The following is a 27,066-nucleotide window of genomic DNA, read 5'->3' as shown; positions in this document are numbered from 1 at the left end:
TCGTCTGGCTGTTTAAAGTTCTCACAAAAAATGGAATTTAAAGACTTGTTGTTCATGTTGGTGAACAAATCCAGCTTTAACATTCTTGATCTCTGGGATTTTTGATCATATAGCACCATTTTTTCTTTATCAGCAGATGATTCAGATCATTGCATCAGTGTTCAAGGGCGGCTAACGATGGTCCACTTCCGTGGTTCAGACTAAACAAATATTGGATAGATGATATCATGAAATTCATGTTGCCTATATGAACCCTTAGGACTCGTGATTCTCTGACTTTAACATCACCATGAGGTTCAAGTTTGTGGGTATTCTTTTTTTTTTTTTTTGGTGAACTGTCTCAACCACTCTTGGATGCACCGTCAGAGACATTCACATCCCCCCTGCTGCCGATCCGGGCTCAGTACCGTGGAAATGTGGGCTCAGGCGGGCCGGCGCTGGCTGGTTAACATGATCACTTCAGTAGATATCTCTGCAACACAACAGAGAAACAGATTTATAACATCAAACTATTATTTATTAACATCATGTTGATAGTTATAACTGAAATCCTATTGCATAAAAATGAGATGTTTATCAAAATTGATGCAGATATATTTTTGATCAGTGAACTTACGGCGTCTGCTGTAGGTTTCACCAGAGCACACTGCTGTAGCTGCAGTGTTATGTACTCTGCTCTCCCTCCGTCCAGCCACGCAACGCCGCCTCTAATCAAGCCCCACGCTGACCCTCTGCTTTATGATTTGTTTGTATGAACAGTGATGCAACAGATCTGGAGGACGCCTGCAGGAACGCGGCTCTGATGAAGTGTAAATTGCAGCAGATTTATCGGCGCTGGATTCACTCGCTCGGGCTAATGTGGAAACACGGACTCCACTGTTTTATTCCTCCAGCAACAGGATGACTTTGTCCCGCAGACTTGGCTTGGTTTTTCCAGATTCAGCCCAAGGGCTTTGGACAGTGTGCTGGATGAGGGGAGTTCCCACTTGAAAAGTGAAAACAAACTTTAAAGCTGGAGCAGGGCCAAGACAGAAAGGCACCTTTGGATGGAGAGAGCACCGAGGAGACGGAGAGGAGGGGCAGTCGGAGAGGGCAGTGACCTGTACCTCCAGGAGAAACCAGAGAAATCACCGAGGAAGTTCACCCTCCGACTGTCCTCCACATCTGGAACAGTCGTTCTCCTTTCTCCTTTCTCCAGCACCCAAAATCACCCACCCGCTCTCCCATCCGGTCCTCAGCTTTCACGGACTGAGCAGCTCCGAAGGCCCAAACCAGCACCCCGTATCCATGGAAACAGCTGTGCACATCCCTGCGAGCACCGGCACCTTCTGGACACAAATGATAAGAATCCAAAAAAATGTGTTCAAACATTCGCCTCGTAAATTCAGTTTTATATTCTTACAAGGAAATGAAAAATTCCACCACGGCCATCATGATCCTGCAGCTTGCCAGAGACTAAACCTGTGTGTGTGTGTGTGTGTGTGTGTGTGTGTGTGTGTGCGCGTGCTGAAGATATATGTGAGCTGTGCTTGCACAAGGTTTAACTGTGGGTGTACAAACAGTGTCATGCAGCAAATCCCTCTCACAATACCGAGCGAGTTCATCACATGGCCCCGCAGTGATGGACGATGTAGGCACACTTCCGAGCAGCACACACACACACACACTTGTCGAATGTGTGGCCCTGGTTGCCGCGTGGTGCCCTCTGCTGAAACTCTGCCACCCACCCACCGACTTGAAGTTTACACAGTGATTCATTTTATTGGGGACATATTTCACTCTGGAGGTTATCGTCTGATCTTTTGAGGAGGAGGACTGGAGCCATAAATCCTGTTGGAGGAGTAGACGTGCTTGTTTGTCAGTGATTTGAAGTTTGATTCTTCCCACCTCTCTCGCCCATGTCACAAATGTTGTGTCCTAATGGTCCCAGCAGGCCTCCATGCCCCCCTCCCCGTTATGGAGCTCATCCCCATTATCTGACGGCACATTCCTGCATGTCATTCACCTCAGCTGTGTGCATTGTTGCCTTGTTGGTCGCCACTATTAATAGCGCCGCGGTGGAGACCAGGGATCCTCCCTGCATTTGTCTCTGCCTCGGCGTGGAGAGTGGGCCCGGAGAGGAAAGCGAAGGAGCTGTTTACCCAGCCTTTGTGCCTCAGTGTTTGCCCTGCAGGGAGTGCCTCAGCCGGAGGGCCTTTACGTGCGACAGAGGGTGGGTAGAGCGGGTGGCGGGACAGAACGGGACGAGCCTGCAGGGCTGGAGAGAGGCGAGGGGCCGGGAGCTCCGCCGGTGGAGGACGCGGGGTCGGTGGTGCGGCGAACAGGGGTCACGGCTCCTTCAGGACTCGCTTCGTCCACCCTGCAGGGTTGACAGCTGGTGACACAGTCCGGTAAAGAGGTCAGGGCAGCTCCAACTGGGCAAACATATGAGGCAGGGTGGCAAACACAGTGTGTGTGTATGTGTTTGTGTGTGTGCACAGAATGAAGGCCCACACAGGTGCACATATCAATCATCTAAGTGCACATGGAGGGATTTCTTAACAGACCTACTGGGCACTGTTCCAGGGGTCCGAGAGGTCAGAGGGGCCCAGTGACTACAAATACACAGGGGAGACTACAAAGAGACGCGAAACAGCTACCAAGAGATGAAAATCAACTACAAAGACACGCAAACCACAACCAAGAGAGGCAAAAGAACACCAAAGAGATGCAAAACGATAACAGACTGACTGCAGTGGGATTCAAAATTACCAGAGAGAAATGAATCCATGGCAAATAAAAACGATTGAACTACAAAGAGCCACAGGACCACTGTAGAGTGATTCAAACAACTACAGGGAGACACAGAATGGCCACAAAGATACATGACAACTACAAAGAGGCGCAAAACGACTACAAAAAGAGACAGAGAGATCACAAAGAAAGTGAAAAACGACGGCAGATGGAAACAAATTGAGCACAAAGAGAACCTGCTGCGTCCTTTGTGGTCGTCTTGTACCTCTTTGTGTCCCTTCCAGTCTGGGTGTCGTGCTACTGTACATGGGAGAAGCGGTGGGGGCCTTCCACATGTCTGTGCCCAGAGGCCTATTGTCTCGTAATCCGTCCATGCATGTGTGTGTCTCCATGCCTGCACTGCGCGCGTGCGTGTGGCACCGAGCAAGTGGAATACAGCGCAGCGCTCCACATTAACGAGTGCGTGAGTGTAAACGCTGAGGGACAGATGTCACTCGCCGGATCCTTCCGCTGAAACACTTCTCCAGAAAAGAAAAAAAAAACCGTCCTGTGTGACAGTCGCTGCCCTCCCTCCCCTCGCCTCCCCTCCCTCCTCCCGGCGCAGGAACAAAAAGACATCTGAGCTGTTCGGATGGGGAAGAGGAATCACAGCACTTTGTGCAGCGGGCACCGCGCTCCGGTTTCACAAAGTCCCTGACAGGCGGAGCGGCGCGCTGTTTTTACGCATAGCCTCCAGTCCTGCGAGGCATTGTAGACATTGTTCAGTAGCTGTGTAGTAGACTCCTGAGAAGACACCGGAGCGGCACAGCCTCTGATAACTGGATACCTGAGTCCAAAGTAAGAGTTGGTTGTTGTTTTGTCTGTTTTTTTTTGTTTGTTTGTTTTTTTTTTTTAAGATAGAAGCGCTTGGAGACGCGGACGGTCGCTGCGTAAAGGCGTGACGCATGGACTTTTTTTTCTGTTTCAGAAAGCTATTTTGACGCCAGAGCAGCGTGTTGTCAGTGTGATCCTCTCATTCACATCCAGCTGACACGTAAAAAGAAGAAGAAACAAGGCGACCCCCCCCCCCCCCGTGGTTTCGTCTCCGTGGACGCATTCGTACCGTGCCGAGCTTGACTGCGATCAGAAAGAGACGCAGAACGTGTTTTTTTTCCTCATTAACCTTACAGGCTGTTCGGAGGCAAGACCGAACAGGTTAGCGGAGGTAAGAAGAGGGGAGTCATGACCTGAAAAACTCGCTTCATTTCATCAAACGGTGATTGGACGTGAGTCAGAGTTCCTAATTGAGGGCAAACATTTTTTACACTTGGGAATGTTTGACTGTGTCCTCCTGGCTCGTCCTCCGTGTTAATGTCACCGCAAACAAACTTCTACCTAATTAGGTTTTATGTGGGCCCGGCTCAGCGTGCGCCAGTCAGCTGTAAAGTTTATTTTCTCTGAGCTGAATAGCTTTCTGTCTGCAAAACAAAAAAGTCCATCGAAACAGGTCGTTTGGTCTCACATTATGTCTTAAAATACACATTATACGCTTGAGATCACTTGTTTCCAGTTAAAGGGGAAAGTCCTCTAGAAACAAGAGCCACGATTTTATTTGATTTTGATCGGATTCGGGAAAAATTGCTCATAAAATTTGTGATTTTTTTTTTCTTTTTTCACTCAAACTTTAACACCCATCCTTACACTCAAATGATCTGACTTCAGCTCTCAGTCTGTACCCACTGTCCACCCTCTCTGTTCTTGTCCAGGGGGCTGAGACTCTGCCAAGAAGCCGTGACAGGAGACCGGCCAGTGCAAAAAAAGGAAAAAAAAAAAAAAATTGGGGCTGCGTAAAAAAAACAAAAAAAAAAAACAACGAGGAGGAGGCGCCTCTCGCGTTGGAGCAGAACCGCTTTAGATGGATTCTTCATGTTCGCTCCAGCCACAGCGGAGACAGCCTGCTCTGAACACTTGCACGCCGTGACAGCGAGGTGGAACGCAACATGACGCGCCGCAGCGGATGGAGAGACCCGGACATGAGCTGCACGCAGCGCGGAGCAAGCGGCGCGCACTTGGAGCGGAGTGCGCACCGGACAGCCGGTAAGGACCCACTCAGACTCTCTCAAGTTGCCCGCACACATATTGTTGGACATCTTTATGCTGCAGTGAAAGCTGCTCTCTTGTCCTCGTGTTTGCTGTGACAACACTGCCATGGCTGTTTGATGTTTGATTTCCTTTCACGTCGGTGGCTTTTTAGCTGCACGCACCTGCCAGCTGTTTTTATGGGCTCCTCTGGCTCCCAGGGGCCACTGTGACCTGGATTCAGTGTTGGACTTGATTTCGGTGTTTATTGGGACCTTTGGTGAAGTGCAGTGTGGGAGGAGAGGGGTGGAGGAGTTCGTCCTCTGTGGTTTTATGACGCGAAGTTCGGTGATTAATGGCGTCAAGTGTTTACAAGCTGCGAGAAGGTGACTCTGAATGATGGGAAAATATAAATCAAGAGTGACTGCTATAGTGTGTGTGTGTGTGTGTGTGTGTGTGTGTGTGTGTGTGTGTGTGTGTGTGTGTGTGTGTGTGTGTGTGCGCGCGAGGTGGCAGTCAGGAAGTCTTCCAGTGTGACCCTCTCCTGTGGTGGGCTGCAAATCTAAATATCAAAGTGTTGGTTACACACACACACACACACACACACACACACAAGCACACAGTGTTGCATTTTCCTCCTCCGGTACCTCTGAGGGGATCAGAGGCAGATCAAGTCCTTTAAGCTTCAGGTGTTTTGACGTGCTGAAAGTCAACCACAGTTCTGTCCAGCGTCAGATGAAACTGTGTGGATTGTTTCAGCTTGGAGAACATGAAGCCGGAGATGCTTCAGCCAGAGTTTCCACTCACTCTTAAAGGAGCGAAGAGGACGATCTTCATCGGCTGACTTTTACACTTAAATCAACAAATTCTCTTTGTCTTCATGACTGAATAAACAATCGGGCCTTAAAGGACGACACCATTTTCATACTGTTTTACAGCTACATTATATGTGGCGGACCCTGCCGCCTTTCTAGATTCAAACAGTGTTCCGGAGGTTTTATTTTCCGCTGAGAACAGCTTGTTCATTTTATCATGGAGAAACCTTTATAGTACCTCATGTAGTAATGTATGTATGTAATGTCGTAGATATCAAAATTCTGAGTTTGAGTTCTTCTCCAAAACTACATAATGCCCCTTTAACTTTGGATTATTTTTGTATCCCAAAGCTGTGTGCAATTTGTCAGGATTTGTAGTTAAAGGAATGTCATGATGCGTTGCTGAGTGTTCATACTTCGTCTGTGACTCAATGGCCCGCTGACTCACTCGGTCATGTACATACGTTGTTACTCATACACGCCGGGGAGGCCTCTGATGTTCACATCTTGCTTTGTGCTGTTGCACTTGATGAATCCGTGTGGCCATCACCTGAGACATGTAGCACATCCCCAGCAGACGTTGCCCCACTAAATGCCTGTAAAATGTGTGAAAACATGTCGTGAAACAACCTTGTTTTTCTTTACCCGTGTCGTCTGAAATCGCCAGGTCTGTTCTCAGGCTGAACATGAGAGGGTCGCCCTCCGCTCCAGGCATCTCACACTCCCCCGTCACGCTGCCACAGCTTTCACTTCCTCCAGTCAAAGGTCACGGGGTCAGCGGGCCCCGCCGAGGGTCAGGTACAGCGGGCCGGCGCGCTCTCTTTACCAGCAGCCTCCCGATGTGTGGTCTGGTTTGTTTTAACTGGCATGCGGCTTTACGAGAGCTAGCGTGCCGTTTGTTGGCGTTATGGGTTTAACTCCTTCTTGTTCTTGCGCTGCTCTGTGTTCAGACTCACAGAGAGTCAGTCAAACACTCGTAATTAAAACGACAGAATGGGCTCTCATTATTACCACTCCTGCTTTTTGCAGAAACATCCTTGTAGATATGTGGAGCTACTGTGGCTGGAAACAGACTGTCACTGCGTGTCCTCCTCGCTCAGCGGTCTTCATTACTCCCTAAGCTTTCAGCTGCACACCCTGATACTTCAAATATTACTTTTGTGCTCTTCACATAAGACCCTTGGACATATTGAGGATAGAAACCCCATTTTTTAAAAACAAAAGATGGCATCTTTCTCATTAAATTTGCCAAGAAAAACAAAACCTCTACCTCGCCCCACAACCAGGGGGAATTATTGGGGAGAAAAGCAGAAAGGAGTAACCAATTCAGTTATTTTTAGAGTTCGATAAATGTAAAAAAAAAAACACAAAAAAAAACCCAACCAACTTGTGTAGTTTTTTTCTGTAAGCCCTGTCTTTTTAATCCATATTCACTTGATGTGCAAATTTTCAAGATGAGACATTTCTCAGTTTTGTTATCACCTGGCAAGACTTCACTGGAAGACACAATGAATACAAGGTGCTCCCTGCTTGTTATAAGTTAAAAAAAAAAAAGAAAGAAAAAAAAGAAAGAAAAAGAAATCTTGAAATCTCAATTTGAATGCTAATAGCTAGCCTGTAATGAGTCAAGTGTCACTAATAAACACAGCAAAGTCAACCATGAACAGCCATTTCTGTTTTGTTGACACTTTATAACCAAATGAAACAAAATATAGTCAGCCATATTCAGATAAAAATCACTCAGTGAGCAGAAGAGTAGGCCTACCTCCATGATTTTAACTCCTCTATGTTACTTAGGCTAACGTTACATTCCTATGTAGGCTAACATTTGGGCAACTTAAGATAAATATTAAGTATAACACAAAACTTTTAACAGCTACAACACTACATGTCTGGATTAACTCTAACAGAAGCACATTAATACATTTTTGTAATAGACTACACTTTAGTTAGCTTGCCTGAATATCCGCCCTTAGTAGGCTTTTCGGAGCTGGCTAGCTATAACGAGAATGTGAAAATGTGCAACTTCATCTATGTTTTGAGTTGTATTTCGAAACTAACCGTGACTGTTGCTGTAATCTCGTCTTCGTTCTACATCACAAATGTAAGCTAGCAAGGAATGCAGCGTAGCTGACATTGCCACGAATGCTAACGTTTGAGCAATTACAGATAATTATGAAATATTCAGGCAAAAATTAACAGCTGTGAGAAAGACGCTGATAAATAAATGACAGTTAACCTTGCAAATTGACATCTGATACCCAACCCCTCGCAACAGAGCTTGTCCAGCCTAATCTGTATTTTTGGAAAACAATTAATGATTTGCAAGAAATTTGCTTGGGGACCACCAAATTTGTTTTTGCAACTGCCAAGACTTGATGGCTCGTTACTGTCTGTAACTTATTCTCTTCTTTGTTCTACGTCACACTTTTAAAATGTTAGCTAGCTCAAAATCCAGCCTAGCCTGCATCGCCATGAATGCTGACGTTTGAGCAACCAAAGACAAATATAAAATATTCACACAAAACTCAGAGTTTTCAGCAGCTGCAGTACCACATGAATTTAACAGGAATTAGAAAAATACTGTTAAATATTAATAAAGTCCTGTGGAATTCAGAGCTAGCATGTTAAAATGTTCATCCTCATCCTTGTTTTGAGGTTTAGCTTTGCTGGAAGTTCACAGCCTGTTTAATGTGACCTGTAAGCAATAAAGTTTACTAGCCAAGACTAAAGGCTGTAATTTGCTCTCTGCTTTGTTTTACGTCACTCTCCACAAATGTAAGCTACCACAAAATGTAGCCGACATGCTCGGCGAGCTGCGGGACTTGTTCACCCAGTTTGCAGCCCGTGTTTTGCAGTTTGAGAGCACCAAACAATGTGTCGTTAACTAATTATAGTATTAGTATAAAGTTTTCAATCATTACACCAAACCGTCAGTGTTCGTCAAGTTGTATTTTACTGTGCAGTGTTTTCATGCTGGTTTGTTTTTTTGGCTCCACGTTCACTCCAGTGTTTGAGTCTCTTGATCTGATAATGGAGCATGTTGAATACATTTTAGAGATTGTTGCAAGACGTATTAAAAGTCGAATAAAACCTAAGCCTAAGTAATATAGTAATATAACTTTATTTGATCTGTAAAAACCTTCGCCGGGCAAAAACAAACGAGGGCTCCTAAAAGTCTTGACGCGAGTTTGAAGGGCCTCGATGCAAAGGTGAAATACATCAGCGAACACGGGGACAAGCAAAGCATTCATGTGTGTTGCTCCTTCTGCGCTGAAGTATTCACCCATTAAAGTATGGCGCAACCTTTCCAGATTAGTTTAAATCTGTCATTCAAAGATGAATGTGTGCGGTGTGCAGGGAGCCTTGTCTTCAGCTGTGTCTCGGCCGCGGCGTGTAACGCTACTCTAGTTGTTTTGTCCCAGGACTAATGGAGAGAGTGCAGCGAGTGAGAGATTGATTATGCAACCTGAAGTGCCACAGGGCAACTTCAATCTGGAAGTGCTTAGAGTACGCAGCGAACTACAGTGATTCCTCCGGGCCAAATTGAAGGAGGCATGATCTGACAAAAAGGAATTTCAATTTGTTAGATGTATTCCTTCAGACAAATGCTTCCCATGCTACTTCTGTTTTCTGGGCCCTTTTGCTTTCCTAGCAGCGGACAATCTGCGGTAAGTATGCTGGGGGAATTGTTTCTCTCTGATCTTGATTTGTTTTCTTGTTGTCGTCGAGCACTCTGACTTCTTCAAGTTCAAACAGCTTGGATTATTTAGAACAAAGCGGCAGTTAATATGTTTAGAGCCGCTGATGAAACATAAAGCAAACTCCTGTCCTTATCGCCAGATCTCCCTCCTTAAAACAACTTTTTTTCCTCCGAAAAGCAGAAGAATGTTAACTAGCCCAGCGCAGCGTTTCGTGTCTGTGGGAGCCTTTTTTATACAATAAGCTGTATTCTCCTGAAATTAGCAGGTCGGATTCATTAATCATGGCGTCTGAGCGCCGCTTTGAACTATCAGGCCAGGTCATTAAACCCGGCCTGTCTGGGGCACGAGCGGGCGACACGGAAACACTTTGGAGAGCGCTGGTTCGCCCACAAGACACACTAATAATGACCAACGTGTGTGTGTGTGTGTGTGTCACAGATGGCTACTTTTCTGAGTGCTACTCTCGGGCTCAGTGTGGGCTTAATTTGGAGAAATAACAACATGAGATGGGAGCAAGAAAAGGTCGCAAGGGTGGGAGAGGGGATTTCAGAGGGTGAGTGTGTGTGTGTGTGTGTGTGTGTGTGTGTGTGTGTGTGTGTGTGTGTGTGTGTGTGTGTGTGTGTGTGTGGTTTGTATGAAAGGTGAAGTGTTCCGTGTGAGTGTGTTTCTCTGTGTGTGTATGTGCTTAGTGGGAATATTAGTTTTACAAAGTGTGTTTGAGAGGTATTAGACAGGGGGAAAAAAAAGAAAGAAGGACAGACAGACAGAAAGTGAAACCTCTCCGCTCCTTCCCTCTGTCCTCTCCGCGGCCTTTTAATCGCCGCCGTCCTCACAAACACCGGAAAGTGAAATCCTACCCTCTGATCATCGCTCCAACACGGCTACAATGTGTTCCCATTTAAGGTGAGGCTCACCCAACCGCTCTCTGTGTGGCTTCCCTTTTAAAACCAACTTAATCAGCCAGGAATTTGGGTTATTAGGGTCAGGGACACTGGGAGAGAATGCCTTAGCGAGAAACAAAGTGAAGAAGAGCGAGACAGCCGAGGACACAGATGTGTCGCATCAGGACGCTGTCTCCATTCATTTCGGCGCTCATGGGAAAGCAGGGCCCGGTGCTGCAGGAGATCACTGTGTCCCATCTAATTTACCTGACTGGGTCACAAGACGCTTATGCATTGTGGGTTTCTATGTGGCTAATTAGTGCTAGCTGCACATTAGCTGAGGTTTCCAGTGACCCTGCACATTTAATCTCGCAGAGGTCGTTGCTACATTGAGGAAGTTTCAGCTGATGTGGAAAATCCTGCTGTAGGTTCATCTCTCCTCTTTACTGCACCACAAACCTTTTGATCTCCTTGAGGCTCAGTTTGAAAAACTGCAGCAGTTTTTTTGGCTTTGTTTTAATGGATAATCGTGGCTTGTCACAACGTTGTCTTATTTTCATATCACGGCTGTTGCTAATAATAACATTGCACTTCTCAATTGTAATTGCTAAAAACTGGGAACATAGTGACAGACACAGGAAGCCGGACAGCAAGACAGGTTTTAAAGCTGTATTCAGTGATCTTTTGGCCGCCTGTGGGCAGTTATTGTGGCAAATGTGTTAGAAAGTAGCCCGATCCAATTTTCACTCTACTTTGCCTTGTTTTTGGTCTCCACCAAGTCCTGAGGGAAATATCGGACTCCACTATGTTCACCAGCAAGCGGTTAGCTTTGTCTGCTGTTTCGTTCTGAATCCGGCTATTGGACTGAAAACGACTCTGCTGGCAGCATCTGAAAATTTGGCTGAGCGGTGGAAGTGAAGCAGATCAGTTACCGAAAAGACACTAATTGGCATTTTCCACCAAATTATTGCATTTACTCAGTCACTCAGGCATGCAATTGAATCCTTTCCCACTGTCAAGCAGTCAAGTTTCACTCTTTCAAACTCAACCCCTGATGAATACAAGTGACTCCTGAAGAGTCATTTGATGTGGTAAGGGATGTTGACTGAACCATTTCCCACTAGACAAAGGTCAGTTGTTAGTGGGATTTGTGTCTGATGTGTGACTGACCCCTCTCTCTTCACATACAGTCCTTGGATCCATTGCTCATGTAGACATATTGATTATTGCAGCTTTAAACCATATCCTGATATCCTGATTATCTGAGAGAGGAAGTAAGATGAACCATAAAGTGTCCATTAAATATCCATTATAGTTTACAGGCTGACTTACCGACACACAGTAATGGATTATTTTATAATTTCTCTTATAATTTCTTATAATTTCTCTTATAATTTCTTATAACATTAAAATAATATCATAATATTATTTCATCTGTGCACAGTTTCGGTTTTGCCTCAAAATAAAATGATTTAAGTAATCTGACTAAACTACTGGTTTGCTTAAATCTGTCTATGTTTCCTGTCCTCTTGGCTGTAGTTTAACAATTTCACTATTCCACAGTATCTGCACTCAGGTCAAAAGTTATAGAACTAAGTTTTAATATTTATTGTAACAAACCAGTAGTTCTCAGACGTTCTATGTCAGTGACCCCTCAACTGACACAAATTAGACCAGGGACCTCCAATTTTACTTTTAGATGATTTGTTATATAAAGCGTATGACATGTTTGAAATAATCTAACATTCTGGTATTGTGATTTATATGGATGTAATTATTGAGAAAAAAACCCACTCAACCACCCCTGATGGTCCCAGCACCCCACTTTGAGAGAACTCTGCAGCTGTTCATAGTTTCCTTTTCCCCAGCACAAGTCAATACATGATGTGTGACAATCTCATTCTGTACATCACACATTACACGCAAAGTTTATTGTAGCGAAGGTGTCACAAAACCGACTTACCGCATGGGCTAATTAGCATGAGCTAATTATTTGAGGTTGATTCAATCTAAGCCAGTAAAACCGACTGACGAGGGGTAGATAATAGTTCAGTTTTTCTTTTCCTCTAATGAAATGTTAATGACAGATTGATGAAGAAGAAAGCAGGAAGTCCTGGCATGAGTTGACAGCGTGCCGACCAACAACAATAACAGCTGTCTTCTGCCAATTCTACCAGACAAGTGGTAATTAGGCCGGCATGTAGAGGAAGGGAAACGTGTCAACACAGCGGGAAGAGTTTGGATTGCGTCTCTGAAACCGGCTCACGGGGGAACACACTGTCTGAGATCAACATATTGTCATTTCCGGACCTAGGAAATACCTGATTCCTGATTACATCAAGACGTCACTTTATCGTGTTTTATCTGCCAAGAGGGCACTTGAGGGGTGTTTTTTCGATCGTGGGGCACCAGTGGGAGCAACTGCCGCCTCTGCAGTTTGCAGCATAGACACTACAGTCATTTTGTTGGCTCACTACTCCATTTGGTTGCCATGTACCTGGGTAGCCACATTTTTCTATCAGTGAATTCTGCTGCTGTGAGCTCATTACAGCCTCGCCCCTCTGGAGTTCGTCTCCAGCAGCAATGATGCTTCACAGTGTGAATGTGTTTCCTTTATTGGAGCCAGGTGTCTGTGGTGGCTGGGATGATGACAGTAGCTCTTCCTCTCTCTCTCTGTCTCTCCGTCCATCGTAATAATGCCATCAGGCTTGCAGCTCGGGGTTAACGTGTCGGTCACAGATGACACTTTAACGCGCTGTGGAAACTCGCGTTTTACTGAGTTTATTTGTGACCCGCCGATCACTGTGCTTTCATGACCTGCGGTAATTCTCCGCGGCACTTTTGGCAATTTGAACCTGCATGTGTGAAGGCGTTAATCCGGAACTGTTGCACTTCAAACACATTGCTTTCCACTAAAAGGACTTTATGTATCTCAGGGAAGAACCATTAGGCACGATCCTCTGCAGCTCCTTTCTTTCGCTCTTTGGTGTGAAGGCTGCAGGGTCAGTGAAGTAAATCACTAATCACCCAGGTTTATCATCAGGCAACCAATAAGTTTACCTCTAACAGGTACTTCTAATGAGGTCCAGGTTGGACTGTTTAACCCCACAGGCAGAGCTTGAAACAGGGACTGTTCTCCATAATCTTTGGCTAGTTAACCATGCACAGATAATCACTGCGACGTTGGTAATATATTTCAGAGCTGCTTTTAATGTTTTCACCCTGGCTACCTGAGGGTAACAAGCTGTAAGCACACAATTGACACATCGTCAGTTATCATAGGTATGTTTACAGTCAGTTTTGCAGCCCGAGTAGTATCGAGCAGGCGTTGGTTGCATGAAGGTAAACAGTTTGTCTGACGACGATTTAGCATTTTATTAGCTCAAATGTCTCTGCAGCAGGTTCAGATATCTGATTATAGAGATCAGCCAAATTGTTCTCCGGAGCTAAAACAAGTTTTTAATCAGACACAGAAGCGACCAGCACATGAAAAGAGGAAGCCCTTGTCTGGGCGTCCATTATCCCATTATCTGCTGGCTAAACTGCTAGCCACAAAACAATGGTTGTTGCTCCCAGAGGCTAAATCAACATCAGATACTTCCGTGGGATCCAAGATGGCTATAAAGTGAACATTAGTAAACAACAAAGTTAGTTAACAATACCCTGTTCACATATCTAGCAGATATGTAGTATAATCAACATTACATTGAGTTGTGTTGCACCTGATGAATTTTTTGAGTTTTTCTATTTAACAAAGAAGAAGAATTAAGACACTGAATATTGACTGAAGCAGCTATACATTTACAACAAGTTATTCAGAGGTCAAACATTTTTCCAGTGTCAACATGAAAGTACTTTTACACTTTCTTGTATTAAACATTCAGTCTATGCAATCTTAACAGTTACTAATAAAAATCCACCCACAATGACCACCCAAAGCAACTTCCTTTACTTGTTTAACAGTTCAAATCCAAGTTCAGTTTCTGATGTAATTTACTTGATTTAAAATGAATGAAACAATGATTTGACTGTAAACACTGTTGGCATTTTCTGGCATCTGACACAAGTCGGTTAGTCACAACATGAGACTTAGATGTGCACAGTCGTGCTAGCAGCTCTGTGAAGCTGCATGTTGGTACTTCAGTGCTTTGAGCTAAATGCTAATGCTGGCATGCTTTCGCGCTTGTGACAAAAAAAGCCAAGTTGTCGATGTTAAGCAGATACAATTGTTATATCAGTCTTTGTTGTTTAGCATGTTAGCATGCTAAAGTTTGCTAAGTGGCACAAAGTTCAGCTGAGGCTGATGGGCTGTTGATTATTTTGCAGGCGTGTGATCATGAACCACAGAATTGGGCATATCGACGTGTTGACATGATCGTGATTAGAAAGTAGAAGTCGAGGGATCAACAAGGAATCATCCTCTGGGACCCTTGGATGTCTGATCGAAATTTCAAGGCAATCAGTCAAATAATCGCTGTGATATTTTAGTTACAAGATTTAAAGTTTAAAGATCAAACTGATGGACCAACTGACTGACGTTACCATTCCTCGCTGGATTACAGTTGTAAACTGGCCTTGTTGTATGTAAAGTTAGAACCGGCTCAGCGTGGCCCAGGTTATTAACAGTCACCTTGCTCCTGACACATTACTCCTCTCAGCTCCACGTTTCTCTCCTATTGGCCTGAACGCCTCTCAGACACCTACGGACTCGTCAGTGGATTAATAAAACCTCCTGGAGAGGGGTGAGGTCACACAGATTCACTCCTCTCCCCACCATCGTCCTCCAGGCTGTGTAATGTCCACACCTCTGATTACCTCTGCCCCCTGTGTGTGTGCGTGTGCTGTGAGACATTGACAAAGACTGTGTGTATCTGGTGTGTGGCAGAGAAAAGGATTATGAAGGAGCCTAAGACAGAAAAACCATGTGTGTGTGTGCACATGTGTGTGTGTGTGTTCAGGGGTGTTCAGGTGGGGGGCCCCCCTACCTATCTGAAGCGAGGCATGGGAGCTGCTATCTGTTTCTCATTTCGCCGGCGCTCTGTGGTTTTCCAGCAGTGACAGGCCTCAGAGTGGAAACTGGCACTAACGAGCAATTACATCCTGCCTGCCTGCCAGGGATTATGGGATTACAGACTGACCGGGCTTCAGTCTGCGCTCTCTTTTCTGCACTCTCATTTTGTCATTCCCTCGCTTCCCCGTGTTGGCCTTATCTCTGCTTTCTCCCATTCAGTGGTTCAATTATCTTTTCCTCATTTTTTCTTTCCCCTGGACGGCAACCTATTCTCTATTTTTAATTCTCCTTACTCTTATCACGCGATTTCTTTTATTATCTCATTGTCCCTATCGCCCCTCCTCGAGCCTTTCCCTCCTTTGACTTTGTGGCTGCCTCGCATAGTTAAAGGCACGCCGTCGTTAACTGCTGAAGAGTGAAATTGTTTCGGTCGCGCGAAGGGGGAGAGGGCACATTCAACGAGAGAAAAAGACATTAATGGGCCCGAAGCTTTGAATGAAGTATGATGCAAATGAGGAACAGGAGTGAGAGAGGAGTGCAGGAAAACACGAGTCGCTGATATCGCGTTTTTGTCCGTGTTGTAAAAAGTACCCGAGAGTCAAACTTTGGAACAGATATCCTGTTAACACACGTATGAATATTACTTGAATAGTATCAGACATGAAAATGTACTCAAGTATAGAAAGTACAAGAAAAAGTCAATTCGACATGTGTTTACATGTCTGTATGAACTGCTTACTTGACGTTATCGAAGCTGGTATTCGTGCCATGGCTAATTATCGGATCTGATATGGAGCATTTTTCTGATTATGAGAATCAGTGTTCTTGATTCACCCGATTGTGGATTAAAGAAATGTATTCAAAAATGTGCTGCTTTGGCTCTGATGCAGCACGCAGTCTGTGTAAGTATAAACTAGAAGAACACTGAAATGCTCCCAGTCCAAGATGAACTTAAATGCAGCACGGTGCTTTTCTGAGACTCTTGACTCGGATGAAGATGCAAAACATTCACACGTCAGACTGTGCGCGCCAGACGTTACACCCTGGAGCTCCTTGTATGACATACTTCTGCGAAGATATTTGTCATCAGAACGCCGGCAGCAGATTGAAAAGCAAAGTCACATAACAAGTTTCCGAGCTGCTCTGGATGCATGTATGCAGAGCTTTGGGGCACATGGAAGTACAGCGGGTGTCACGGCGCTACGTTTTGTGGGACCTCCGCTGATTTCTCGGTGTCTGGTAGTGATCAGGCGGCCTCTCCTGGTGTTCTGCCTCCTCTCTCTCCCCTGCATCTCCTCTTACACTGCAGGTGTCTTTTATTGAGCCAGCAGTGATTTACTGTACCCTTGTTTTTCCCCTCATTCCTGCAATCAGGCACCGCGGTAGTGACAGGTTAAAGCTGGAGGTCAGAGGAGCGTTTTGCGTACGTGCACACGCAGCAGAGAACAGAGCGGGTCTCTAATAGGAGGTCATTATCGGAGAAGTTTGGCTTTTGGAGGGAGGAGAAACGCCGGAGAGCTCTGAGGTTTCTTTCTTTCTTTCTTTCTTTTTTTTGAACAAGGTGAGAGGTTTATGGAGGCTCTGTGGGCGAAGCTCAGGTCTGAGGATGTAATGATATACAGTGGGCACCAAGATCACTAATCAGAAGCACATTTATTATGTCGACCTGCCTGTTTTCTTAGCAAAGATGTGTCTCTGTTGAAAGTAGCAGTATAAATAAAAGTCAGAATCACATCGTTGTTAATTAATAAACATTACATTTTTGTGCCTTTAAATCAGATTATTAGTAACTGTGACAGACACAACCTTTAAATATATGTTTGGACAATCTAAAGGGCACATGGAAATGATGTTCTTGTTTCTTCCTCAACGTTGTTGTCCTTTTGAACAACTTAGCAATTTTAATGAAATCCTGTTTGAGGCTGCATTTAAAAATTTGCTAAAAAGGTGGCGTAACCACTTTAAGTCATGATACTTCCATCAGTGAACTGCGAGGCTGCTCTGCTAAGCAAGGTTTACTGGCTGCAAGAAAACTAGTTTATTTAATTTCTAGTTTTTTAGTGTCTGTAGTCCTAGTGTTTTTCTCTATTATGATTGTGATATACTCACTATGTGGTATTAAAAGATCGATTCCTTAGCTGTTGGTTACAGTAAATATTGGCTAGCCACTTAAGAAAAATATGGGTAGCCTAAACTAGCTGATTCCTATCTAAGGCTAACTGACCAACTGTCTTATTTTATCTTCATGCTGTTGTTCCTAGGTCTACATGTTGTTTTTATTTTACACATATCACACATTTGTTGACATATACTGTAAACCTTATACAGTGAAACAAAATCTGCTTCTGGTCTCAACTCCAATTAAACACTTTTTCGCCTTTACAAGCTGTTTTCTTCCGCTAAAATCACATATTTTTTTGGCCAGTCCTTTATGATAATACAAAAAAGTTCAGATTCTGCTCTCAACTGTAATTTAAAGAAAATTATTTGTTTATCAGGATCCTGATTAGGCTAGCTTATAACTATAATGTTAACTAGTCTTCCTGTGGTCAGAGACAGAAATCACTTAGTTATGACATTTATGTTTGTTCCTGATGAATAAAACATCTCTTAGTATTGCTACTTTAGTGCATACTGCTGCTCAGTGCGCTTGATATTCAGTGAACTGATGTTGCTCTTGTGCTGGCAGCCTCTGTTTTAAAGCTGATACTCTGTTCTTTCATCGCATAAACATCCCTAAAGCAAAATCCGCATCAGTCCTCTCCGAGCACTTAAACAGTACTTGTAACGGCAGTTCACTACAGCAGAGTAAGCTCTGGAAATAGTAGCTGGCTCTGGCTTTATGGCTCGTACTTGCTCCGGGAGGGCTTACCCACTTAATTAACTGTGGACAACAACTGGAGCGCGGCGCGGTAACAATGCAAATGGAAGGTGACAAGAACTCTGCTCTCTCCAGCCTGATGGACAAACCCAGCGCTTTAATCAGCCAAACAAGGAAGAGGCACATGCTCGGCTTTCTAAACACACATATATACATCTAAACCTGTACACACATGGACACACGCATGCGCGCGCACACACACAGCATCGGTAGGCTCGTGTCAGTCTGGAGCACTTCAAGGACCAGTGTCTCGCTCCTTCTTCCTCTCTGCGCCCCTCGACTCCCCCCCACCCACCTCGTCCCGAAAAGGCTGCAGGCGTCGGGCTGTAAACAGCTCCAGAGCAGTGGGGTGAAATGAACCAGCAGACAGGCTCACGTAGACTCCCTGCACGCCGAGCTGAGAAGGGGGCTAAATGCTCCCAGCTGTGGCGCCAGGGACTCAGAATGGCACCTCAGCGAAGGATCTGTCCAGAGACGGCGGGCTGACGAGTCGGTTTGGCTTTGGGTTGCAGCGGTGACATGTAGTCTGTCCCTAAAGGTATCTCTGCTCGACCTCCTGTTCCCTCAGCATTCCCTCAGCGTTCCCTCAGCGTTCCCTCAGCGTTCCCTCGGCTGGAACGTGCAGGATCACAGGTCTTATCGTGACCTGCGATCTGTAACCGTTTGTCAGTCTTCCATCTCCCTGCGCCGACAGAACAGCCGGGATTGTTTTGGACTGTTAAATAAACACTGCACTCGTCATATCAGCGCAGATCTACAGAGATATGAGGAGTACATGCTTGAATACGTTACTATGGCCGTTCAGTGTTGATGTAGTTCACTGCCAAGATTGCACAAAGCATCTCAGAGATGAAAGATGTGGTTTCAAAGATACAGGAAATATCAGTGGGCGGAAAGTTGTTTCAAGTAAGTGTTCATCTCAGATTTAAACGGAGCAGACGCGACTGCGGCAGAGGAGAACTTTGTCAAAGGAGAAGTTCCACAGCAGCTTGTGAAGTAAAGTGAAAGTGTGAATAAAATGAGGCAGAGGAGACGGAACGCAGAAACACCAGACATTTTAAAAGGAGCCAAAGGAATGTGGGGTTTATGATGCTGTTTAGAGACGTGCACTGATTTGGCTTCTCTGCTCCGAAGCAACAGTGAAACCATAATTACGTTTTTTTATCGTTTACATTAAAATAGTGGGAAATCTCTCAAGGCTCCAGTACCACACAGCCTCAGTGGAATGTTATCATCAGCAGCGCTGAGGAAAATTAAAGTCAGATATTGAGCAAAGACACCAAAGACTTGCTGGTTCCATCTTTTCAAATGTGAGGATTTGCTTTGTTCCAGTTTTATATCAGTATAGATTTTAGATATGTGATCAAAAGCCCCAGAGCAGGTTCTAATGGACCTCGTGATGATTTACCGGCTGGTTCCAAAATCAAGAATGACCTTTCAGTCTCAGCTTCTTGGGAATTTTGATCCCAATTTCTTAGTTTTCAACTTGAAGGACATTATATCATTATCTACTCAGCCCCATGTTGGGGGGAAGTCGGGTGACGTTTCGCAGTCCACAGAGCATTCCTGGAGCTTCACAGCAAAACGGGGTTGCAGCATTCTCCTGAGCAGCTGCAGTCGACAGGGACTTCAACATTAATCTGCTCCACAAAAATGTTTTTTGACTTTTCTTTAGGCTGCGCTTCATTTTTACAAGACTTCTATAAGGTATTCTAAAAGAAAACAAAGATAAAAACATTGATCAGTCAAATGGTCAGGTGTTAGACATGCTGTATGGAACTGGTTAGGACAGGTCTCAGATAAACATCCCTTCATTTTAAAGGTGCACTACGTAGTTTTAGGCAGGACATTTAGGGAGAAAGATCTTCAGTGACTGATTTTTGTACGCCTAAACAAACTTTTGAAACAAGTATCTTTGTTTTCATGACTGATTAAACAAACGGACCTTAAAGGATGACACACTTTCATACTGTTTCACTTTGTTTATATGTGACGGACCCTTCCACCTTTCTAGCTTCAAACAGTGTTCTGGAACTTTATTTTCCTCTGAGATAAGCTTGTTTATTCAGTTACAGAAAAAATTAGTATTTCTGAGAGAATGTATTATGATAATGATTCATTTGAGTTTGAATTTCTTCTCCAAAAACACGTAGAGCCCCTTTAATGTGTCACCAGCCAGAAAAGCCTGAAAACATTAGACTAATATACTGATTGGAAATGCAAAACCACCCATAGAGACATTACGAGAGGATTTGGTTGCTGTAATAATTCCTCTTGTTCAGCACAAGAACTGAATTCCCAAAGTCTGTGTCAGTCTGAAGCTGCAACACTGGAAATATTATCGAGATCGGCCAAGTGCAATATTGAAATGGCGAACGCTGCCATTCAAATGTGTGACAAAACAGCATTATGATGAAGAACCGTAGCGCTGCAGGGATGTTCTGTCCCGCACATCGTGGTGTACAGATGTAAGAAAGCGACCCAAACAAATGTCACACCACTGCAAAGGTGATAATTCCCACTAATCATGCATCACATCCCGACTGCAAGATCTGTTGAATTAATCACAATAGGATTTTTTTTTTCTAGTCCAGACTGAAAAATGTCAACACCTAACGGATGGATTACCATGAAATCCTGCACAGATGTTCACAGTTCCCAGACGGCGTCTCCTAATGACTTCAGTGACTTCTCTTGTTGCAGCGCTTTTTAGCAGGATGTGTGTGTGACGAGTGTTGAACATGTTGAGTTACGCGATGCTCTGACCTCTGCTGACACCCGGGGCACCTCAGACAAACCTGATGCCCGCGGCCAGCACAATCCTCCACACTGCACGTAGTGTATGTAAACACCGGCTTATCACCTGTCCTGCATCTCTGTGGCTTTTTTGTCCGGGACCTCCGCGAAGTGCTCCCGCCATGCCTGGTTCCCCCTGCTTGTACCTCTGCCACAGGGGCGACCCTGAAGAATGCCTTTGACAAGTGTATCGCAGATGCTGCCTTTTGTTGCCTCAACTGGGGCTGTTTGCATGGATGTATGAGCCGACAAGCCAACACTGGCCACACTAACTGGCAGCAAACACTGGTCTCCTGCTGAAGCAACAACAAACACGCTGTCCTCATGCATGGAGTACGTGATTTATGTGACATGTCGGCGTGCTTAGGGGCCCGCGGGGCTGTTTTTTTTTTTGTTTTTTTTTCACTGTACCTGGACAATTGTGAATGTATAGACATCATATCGCCCGCATGTTGCGCCTTTAGTTTATGTTACCCTTTTCAGGGGGAGTTCTGGGAAGAGGGAAGTTGACAGAGTGAAGCCTTGTTCTTGGTCTTACATTCCTCTCTTTCTCTTTCTCTCCAGGTGGGACCAGATGGAGGGTTCGGAGGAAGGATAGACAGGAGATTACCTCCGTGATGTCAGCGAAGGCCAAGGTTTGTCAGGAGCTGACAGCACCCTAAAAAAATGTCCTCTCCTTCTTCCTCTGCTGCCTGTTTCTCCCTCTTATCCTATATCGCTCCATCTCTTCCTCCATCCTCTTCGCATTCACTTGTACGCGATCGCCGTCTCTGCAAAACAACCCAGCCTCTTCATTTGTCATTCCCACTGTACAGGAAACTATAAACCAGAGGATGAGTTATGTGTGGGTATAAATTGTTAATGAAATCCATCCCCACAAGACTCGGGCCTGAGCTTTCCATAAAACCACGTCAGCGCCGAGGCTTTCATCGCTAAATTGTAAGCCAGTGGACAGAGCTTGATCCAAAAGATCGGAAAGAAAGCAGAGTTATTTGACTTAAGTATTACAGAAGAGTAAGAGAGATCACTTTTGATGAAAGATGGCTTAAGACAAAGTACTGCTGCAGCTCCACTGAAGAGCCTTTGAGGAGCTGTGTGGTTTATGTGCTCTTCTGAGTATTATCTCATTTTCTTAATCTGTTTTTATAAAGCACTATGTTCAATTAGTTTTGTTATTAAGTTCATGGTCGCCATGAGAGCGGAAGACCAAACAGTCCTGTTTCTCTGGTGGAAAAAAGACAGCGGCAGGACCGTACGCCACTGAGAGGGAATATTTTTATGCTTATTTATTTTCTTGTGGCAGATACTGCTCCTCATTTTTGCTTGAAATATGAACCTGGAGTCAGCAGGTGCCTAGCTTAGCGTCAAGACTGGAGACGAGGAAAACAGCGAGCCTATTGTGATATACAGCTACCAACAACTAAATCTCATGTTATGTCTTTTCTGCTTGACATGACGTTCTAGCTTCATGTGGTGTACAAACATTAGATTATCTCATGAAAGAGAGCGCAACCTGTACACCGCTCTGCATTGTTCCAAGTCCTGCCATCTAAAAATGTGAATAAATACATGGATGAAAAAAAATCCTGTGGTAAGTAAAACGTTATCGGATAAAAAATCAAGAATTTCTTGTGATAAAAGTGATAAATGTGAGTTAATTCTTCAACATTTATGACATAAACAAGTTAAAATGATGACATGAAAAATCAAAGTTTGAGCTAAAGAACAGTCAAAAAATCAAAAATATTAGACACATTTTGACTTTTTATTTAATCATTTGGACTTTATTTTAATCTAATGGGCTTCCAGAGTATTCTTACCTTTTAGAAGTATTTGAGTACAGTGCATCATATAAATCTGCGCAAAAAATATTACCCATTTAGCAATGGGTCAAATAAGTATGTGAGACATGGAGGGGCTGTAGTTGCCCTCAGCTCTATGAACCTTTTTTAGTTTCTTTCAGCTGATGTTTTGGTTGTGTGGCATCACCAAACAACAGATGGACAAAGCTAGTGGCTAACTGCTGAATGTAGCACAGTATTTGGCAGCTAAAGAGCCGGATATTTCCCTCAGGAACAGGTAGAGTCCAAAAAACACCGTGAATAACAGACAGAAATGTGACTCTAAATAAATGTAGGCTGGCTCTGTGTCTGATTGCTAACAGATTCACCCTGTCGACTGCTAACTTAGTTGCCGTTCACATTGGTAGAACGTGCTCTCTCAGTATGAATCAGTGAACAGGAAGGAGCTTGTGGACAGTGAGGAGGAGGACGGTGTGAGAAGACATGAGGAGACATACTGTAACAATCTGCCTGTGCAGGCTACTAGCAGGCAGTTAGCTAATGTTACAGGCACAAGCAGCTCGCTCTTCTCTGCTCATGTGTGTTAGATTATTCCGGTTAATTAACCCATCAGCCGGTCGGTTGCTTCATTTAGCTAGGACTGTCATTTTCACTGTTCATGAAACGCTGCAGTGTTCAGCGGCTCCTTCTCCTCAGTGACATGTTTGCATGACACACTGAGAGGCCTAAAAATCCATTATTACAAGTTTAAGAGTTTCTGCAAGTGCTAGGTGAGAATAATTGAAGTTAGTTACTTTCCATGCCCTGATGGCAGCTTTCTGTTTAGATTGCAAACTTTAGCCTCATTGACTCTTTTATTCATTTATCAAACTAACTTTTAACATGTAAGAAAGTCAGTTCAGCAAATCCCTCAGACGAGTGAATCCTGTCTCCTGTAGGTGCTGCTGTGGGTGCTCCTCTCTCTGCTGCCTCTAGTGGAAGGAGCTCATATGACGGCTGGCGCTGCCGGTGCAGGATCAGACTCGGGCCGCGCTGTGGGCCTGCTGGGAGGCCAGGAGGAGCGGGAGCTTCCTGTGACGCTGCCGGAGGTGGTGGAGGACGAGGAGCAGGAAGGCGACAGTGACCCCTACTCCACTTGGCACGCTCTATATGGTACTGACGCTCTTACAGAAGTGTACATTTACAGCACAGCCAGTGTCTCTGGATTTAAAATGGAAAAAAGTTATGTTAAAGGAATACGGTGACGGATTTATCGGGGGCTGTTTGTAAATACAGGTGCAGAAGTGACTCTGGAAAAAGACAGTTGATTGTTGAGTCACATTCTCAGGTCACGATACTGAAACGTTGGGTTTGGCAGGCCACCAACTTAAAGCTTCTGTCTGACAACCTGGGAATGCAACTCATCAATCAACTGTCTTCCTCCAGACGCCCAGAAACGTCCTGAAAACAGCAAAAAAAAAAAAAAAAAAGGACAAAATACAGACTAATTCCAATAGGTCAGAAGTGATGTGAGTTCATTTGGAAAAAGAGCTATCGCTTTTATAATTTTCCTAAATAATGTTGTTTTGGGCACTTGAGGGAATATCAGACAAACTGATGTTGGTTTATCCGAGGTCAGAGTGGTGTTCATCTGTTTTTGCAGGCCGCCTCTTCAATAAATAGTCAGGGACCGTTTTCCTCTGACATCACACTCGGGATGAGAAGCTCAAGCGTTGTACCGCTGTGTTCTTGTGTGCAAGTCATATAAACATAGGCTGTCTGACAAACTGTTATCATTTCACTGCCTCCTGATTGATTAGCAGCTGGAAGGACAAGGAATAGTTTAATCTGGAGGGACATGGGACCATATTTAAAGGTAAAACAGTTGTGATAACCGATTAGCCTCCTTTAGACAACAGCTAATGTTACCTACTTAGTGTTTCATGTGTAAATGAATTCAGATGTATCAACACGCATCTTGGAGACATTCGTCTAATCCTTGAAGTGAAACACACTGGATGTGATCAAACAGTGAATCAGCTAGGAAGTGGTTGGATGCTAACTTTAGCTAACGGGTTGTCAAATATGTTGTTTTACCTTGAACTGTGGACCGATGTGCCTCCAGATTTTCACTATCCATCATCTTTCAAGTTGCTGATCAGCTGAGAAGCTGTGAGATGATTACGTATGTTGCAACCTGGAACGTAACAGCATTACATTATCCCAGCACTCAGGTTTGCCAGCCTGACCGAGATGTTGGAGGAAAAAAGCCGCCTTGTGAATAAAGTCTGTTGCAGTCAAGATTTTCAGAAGAATGTATTTGTTATTGCCAATAGTTTCCTGAATAAGTGTTCACACTGATTGTAACTCTCTTTTTCCACCACTCCTCTTTCCTCTCTGTCTTAGACCCCTTTGTAATAGATGAGGTGGACGACCATCCCAGTAGTCGCTGGGCGGGGCGCTCTCCGCGCTCCTCTGACCCCTCAGAACCTCAACCCAAGGGATCACCAAAGAAAAAGAAGAAGAGGAAGAAGAAAGAAAAGGAGGAAGAGGAAGAGACAGGAAGAGGGGGCAGAAAGGGCAAAGGTAGAAGCAGGCAGCCGAAGCAAAGCAGCAGGGACTGCCGTGTGGAGAAGAGGGAGATGAGGGTTCGGGACCTGGGCCTGGGCTTCGACTCGGACGAGATTGTCCTCTTTAAGTTTTGTGTGGGCTCCTGCCAGTCCTCAAGAACAAACTACGACCTGGCGCTGAAGGCGCTGCTGGAGAACGGCTCGCTGCCCCGGCGCACCGCCCGCAAGGTCAGCAGCCACCCCTGCTGCCGGCCCGACCGGTACGAGCCAGTTTCCTTCATGGACGCCCAGACCACGTGGAGGACCATCCAGTCGTTATCAGCAGCCAGCTGCATGTGCATGGGCTGAAGAGGTGACCGGGGGGAGAAGGTGACGAGGATGGGGTGTCACCCGTCCTGAAGTGGCTCGGTGTGACGAAGGCCTGGGTGCCAGAGGGGGGCACTGTGACACACACTCTCAGCAGAAGAAGTGGTGGCGGCCGCTCGTTGGCTTCCTGCGGTGTATTTCCTGTCGAGGTGGACGAGGTCTGGGCGCAGCTGGACGATCGAGGTCAAAATCAGAGTGAGGGGGAAGTCATCAGGGAGTCACCGTCTGGATTTATTGCTGCGTCTTCAAAGAGTGAATTGTTTTTTAGTAATGCAGGACACTCCGGAGCAGTTACCACACATAAAAGAGACTCTTTATGTGAGCATGAGTTAATGTGGGCGAGACCTGAAGGCTGACGCTGCGGAGATATAAAGAACAGACACAAAGGACTGATACTGTGTTCATATTCTGATTCCGACTTTAAACCAGAGACTGATGGGATGTTCACTGTTACTCACAGTGAAGCAGCTCCTCTTCAAAGGCAATATCATTTTCTTCACATAAAAACAGGCATTACATTGTATAGTTTCTATGTTCAGGTGAACTCAGACGAACGGATGCCATGCATCTTCATGTATTACTGTATAAAAGTAAAATATATTTATTTCTGATAAATTATTTATTTATTATAGCTTGATATGAGAGCTGTTTTTATTTACTCTATATTGTAGATAAATATCTATTTATTGCCAAGATTCAGATTTCATGTTGACAGTTACTTCCAGTACATATATGTTTTATTTTTTATTTTAAAGGTGCTGATTGTCATATTTATCCCACGCCTTATAAACCGGGGCTGGACAGCTGATTCTGGGCAGAACTTTGAATTGAATTAGAGTCATTTTCCAAACCAGAAAACTATTTAAAGGTGCAATATTTAAGAATTAGGCCCCTGTTGAATTCATACTCCCAACAAATGGGGCAGCATATTACCAGAGTAACAGCTAACTGGCTTTTTCTACTTAGCTTGTTAGCTCAGTTAGCCGTGAAGCTAGCCAGACAACTCGGGGGAAGTGTTGGTGTTCACACTGCTACTGGAGGAGCTCTGCACCACTGGGAGAAAGAGGTTTTCAGACCCCGTGCTAGCCGGTCAGCATGCTAACTTATCTAGATATCCTTACAACAAAATACACAGATGTCTTTGACTTGACATCGTGAATGTTTGGTCACATTCTTTTGATTATTTTGGTGAATTAAGGAAAGTGTTATGATAAAATTCGTACATATTGCACCTTGGAAGCCTCAGATTCTCTCTCACGTGTCGTCCCAGACAGACTTACATAATAAAAATCAAAAAACAAATTGACCTACATTGAAATGATTTGGTATATTTAATAAAGTCTGACAGCTGATCTCTACTTTTGTGGTTAATTCTGGGTAATGATGTCAATTTTTTCTCAGTTTCCAGCGAACATTTATACTAAAGGACCTCATTTCTCATCTTTAAGTGGTTGAATATTTACATTCAGT

At 44.6% G+C, this 27,066-nt stretch overlaps 1 protein-coding gene across 2 annotated transcripts; it reads left to right on the top strand.

The window, feature by feature from the left end:
• The first annotated feature begins 2,247 nt into the window (after positions 1–2,247).
• LOC119010534 (artemin) lies at positions 2,248–26,954 on the top strand. Of its 2 annotated transcripts, XM_037082723.1 has the most exons (6): positions 2,248–3,570; positions 3,701–3,937; positions 4,479–4,809; positions 21,444–21,514; positions 23,620–23,833; positions 25,067–26,954. In XM_037082723.1, the coding sequence occupies exons 3-6, from the start codon at positions 4,713–4,715 to the stop codon at positions 25,576–25,578; spliced, it is 894 nt and encodes a 297-aa protein (XP_036938618.1). In that variant the 5' UTR covers positions 2,248–3,570; positions 3,701–3,937; positions 4,479–4,712; the 3' UTR covers positions 25,579–26,954. The 2 variants fall into 2 exon arrangements, with proteins under 2 accessions (XP_036938618.1, XP_036938619.1); XM_037082724.1 differs by lacking the exon at positions 3,701–3,937.
• The last annotated feature ends 112 nt before the right edge of the window (positions 26,955–27,066 follow it).

The sequence above is a fragment of the Acanthopagrus latus genome, chromosome 21 (assembly GCF_904848185.1).
Source record: "Acanthopagrus latus isolate v.2019 chromosome 21, fAcaLat1.1, whole genome shotgun sequence".
Classification (NCBI taxonomy): Eukaryota; Metazoa; Chordata; class Actinopteri; order Spariformes; family Sparidae; genus Acanthopagrus; species Acanthopagrus latus.
Note: the sequence above shows the minus strand (reverse complement) of the source record. Positions and strands in the feature narration are given on the sequence as shown.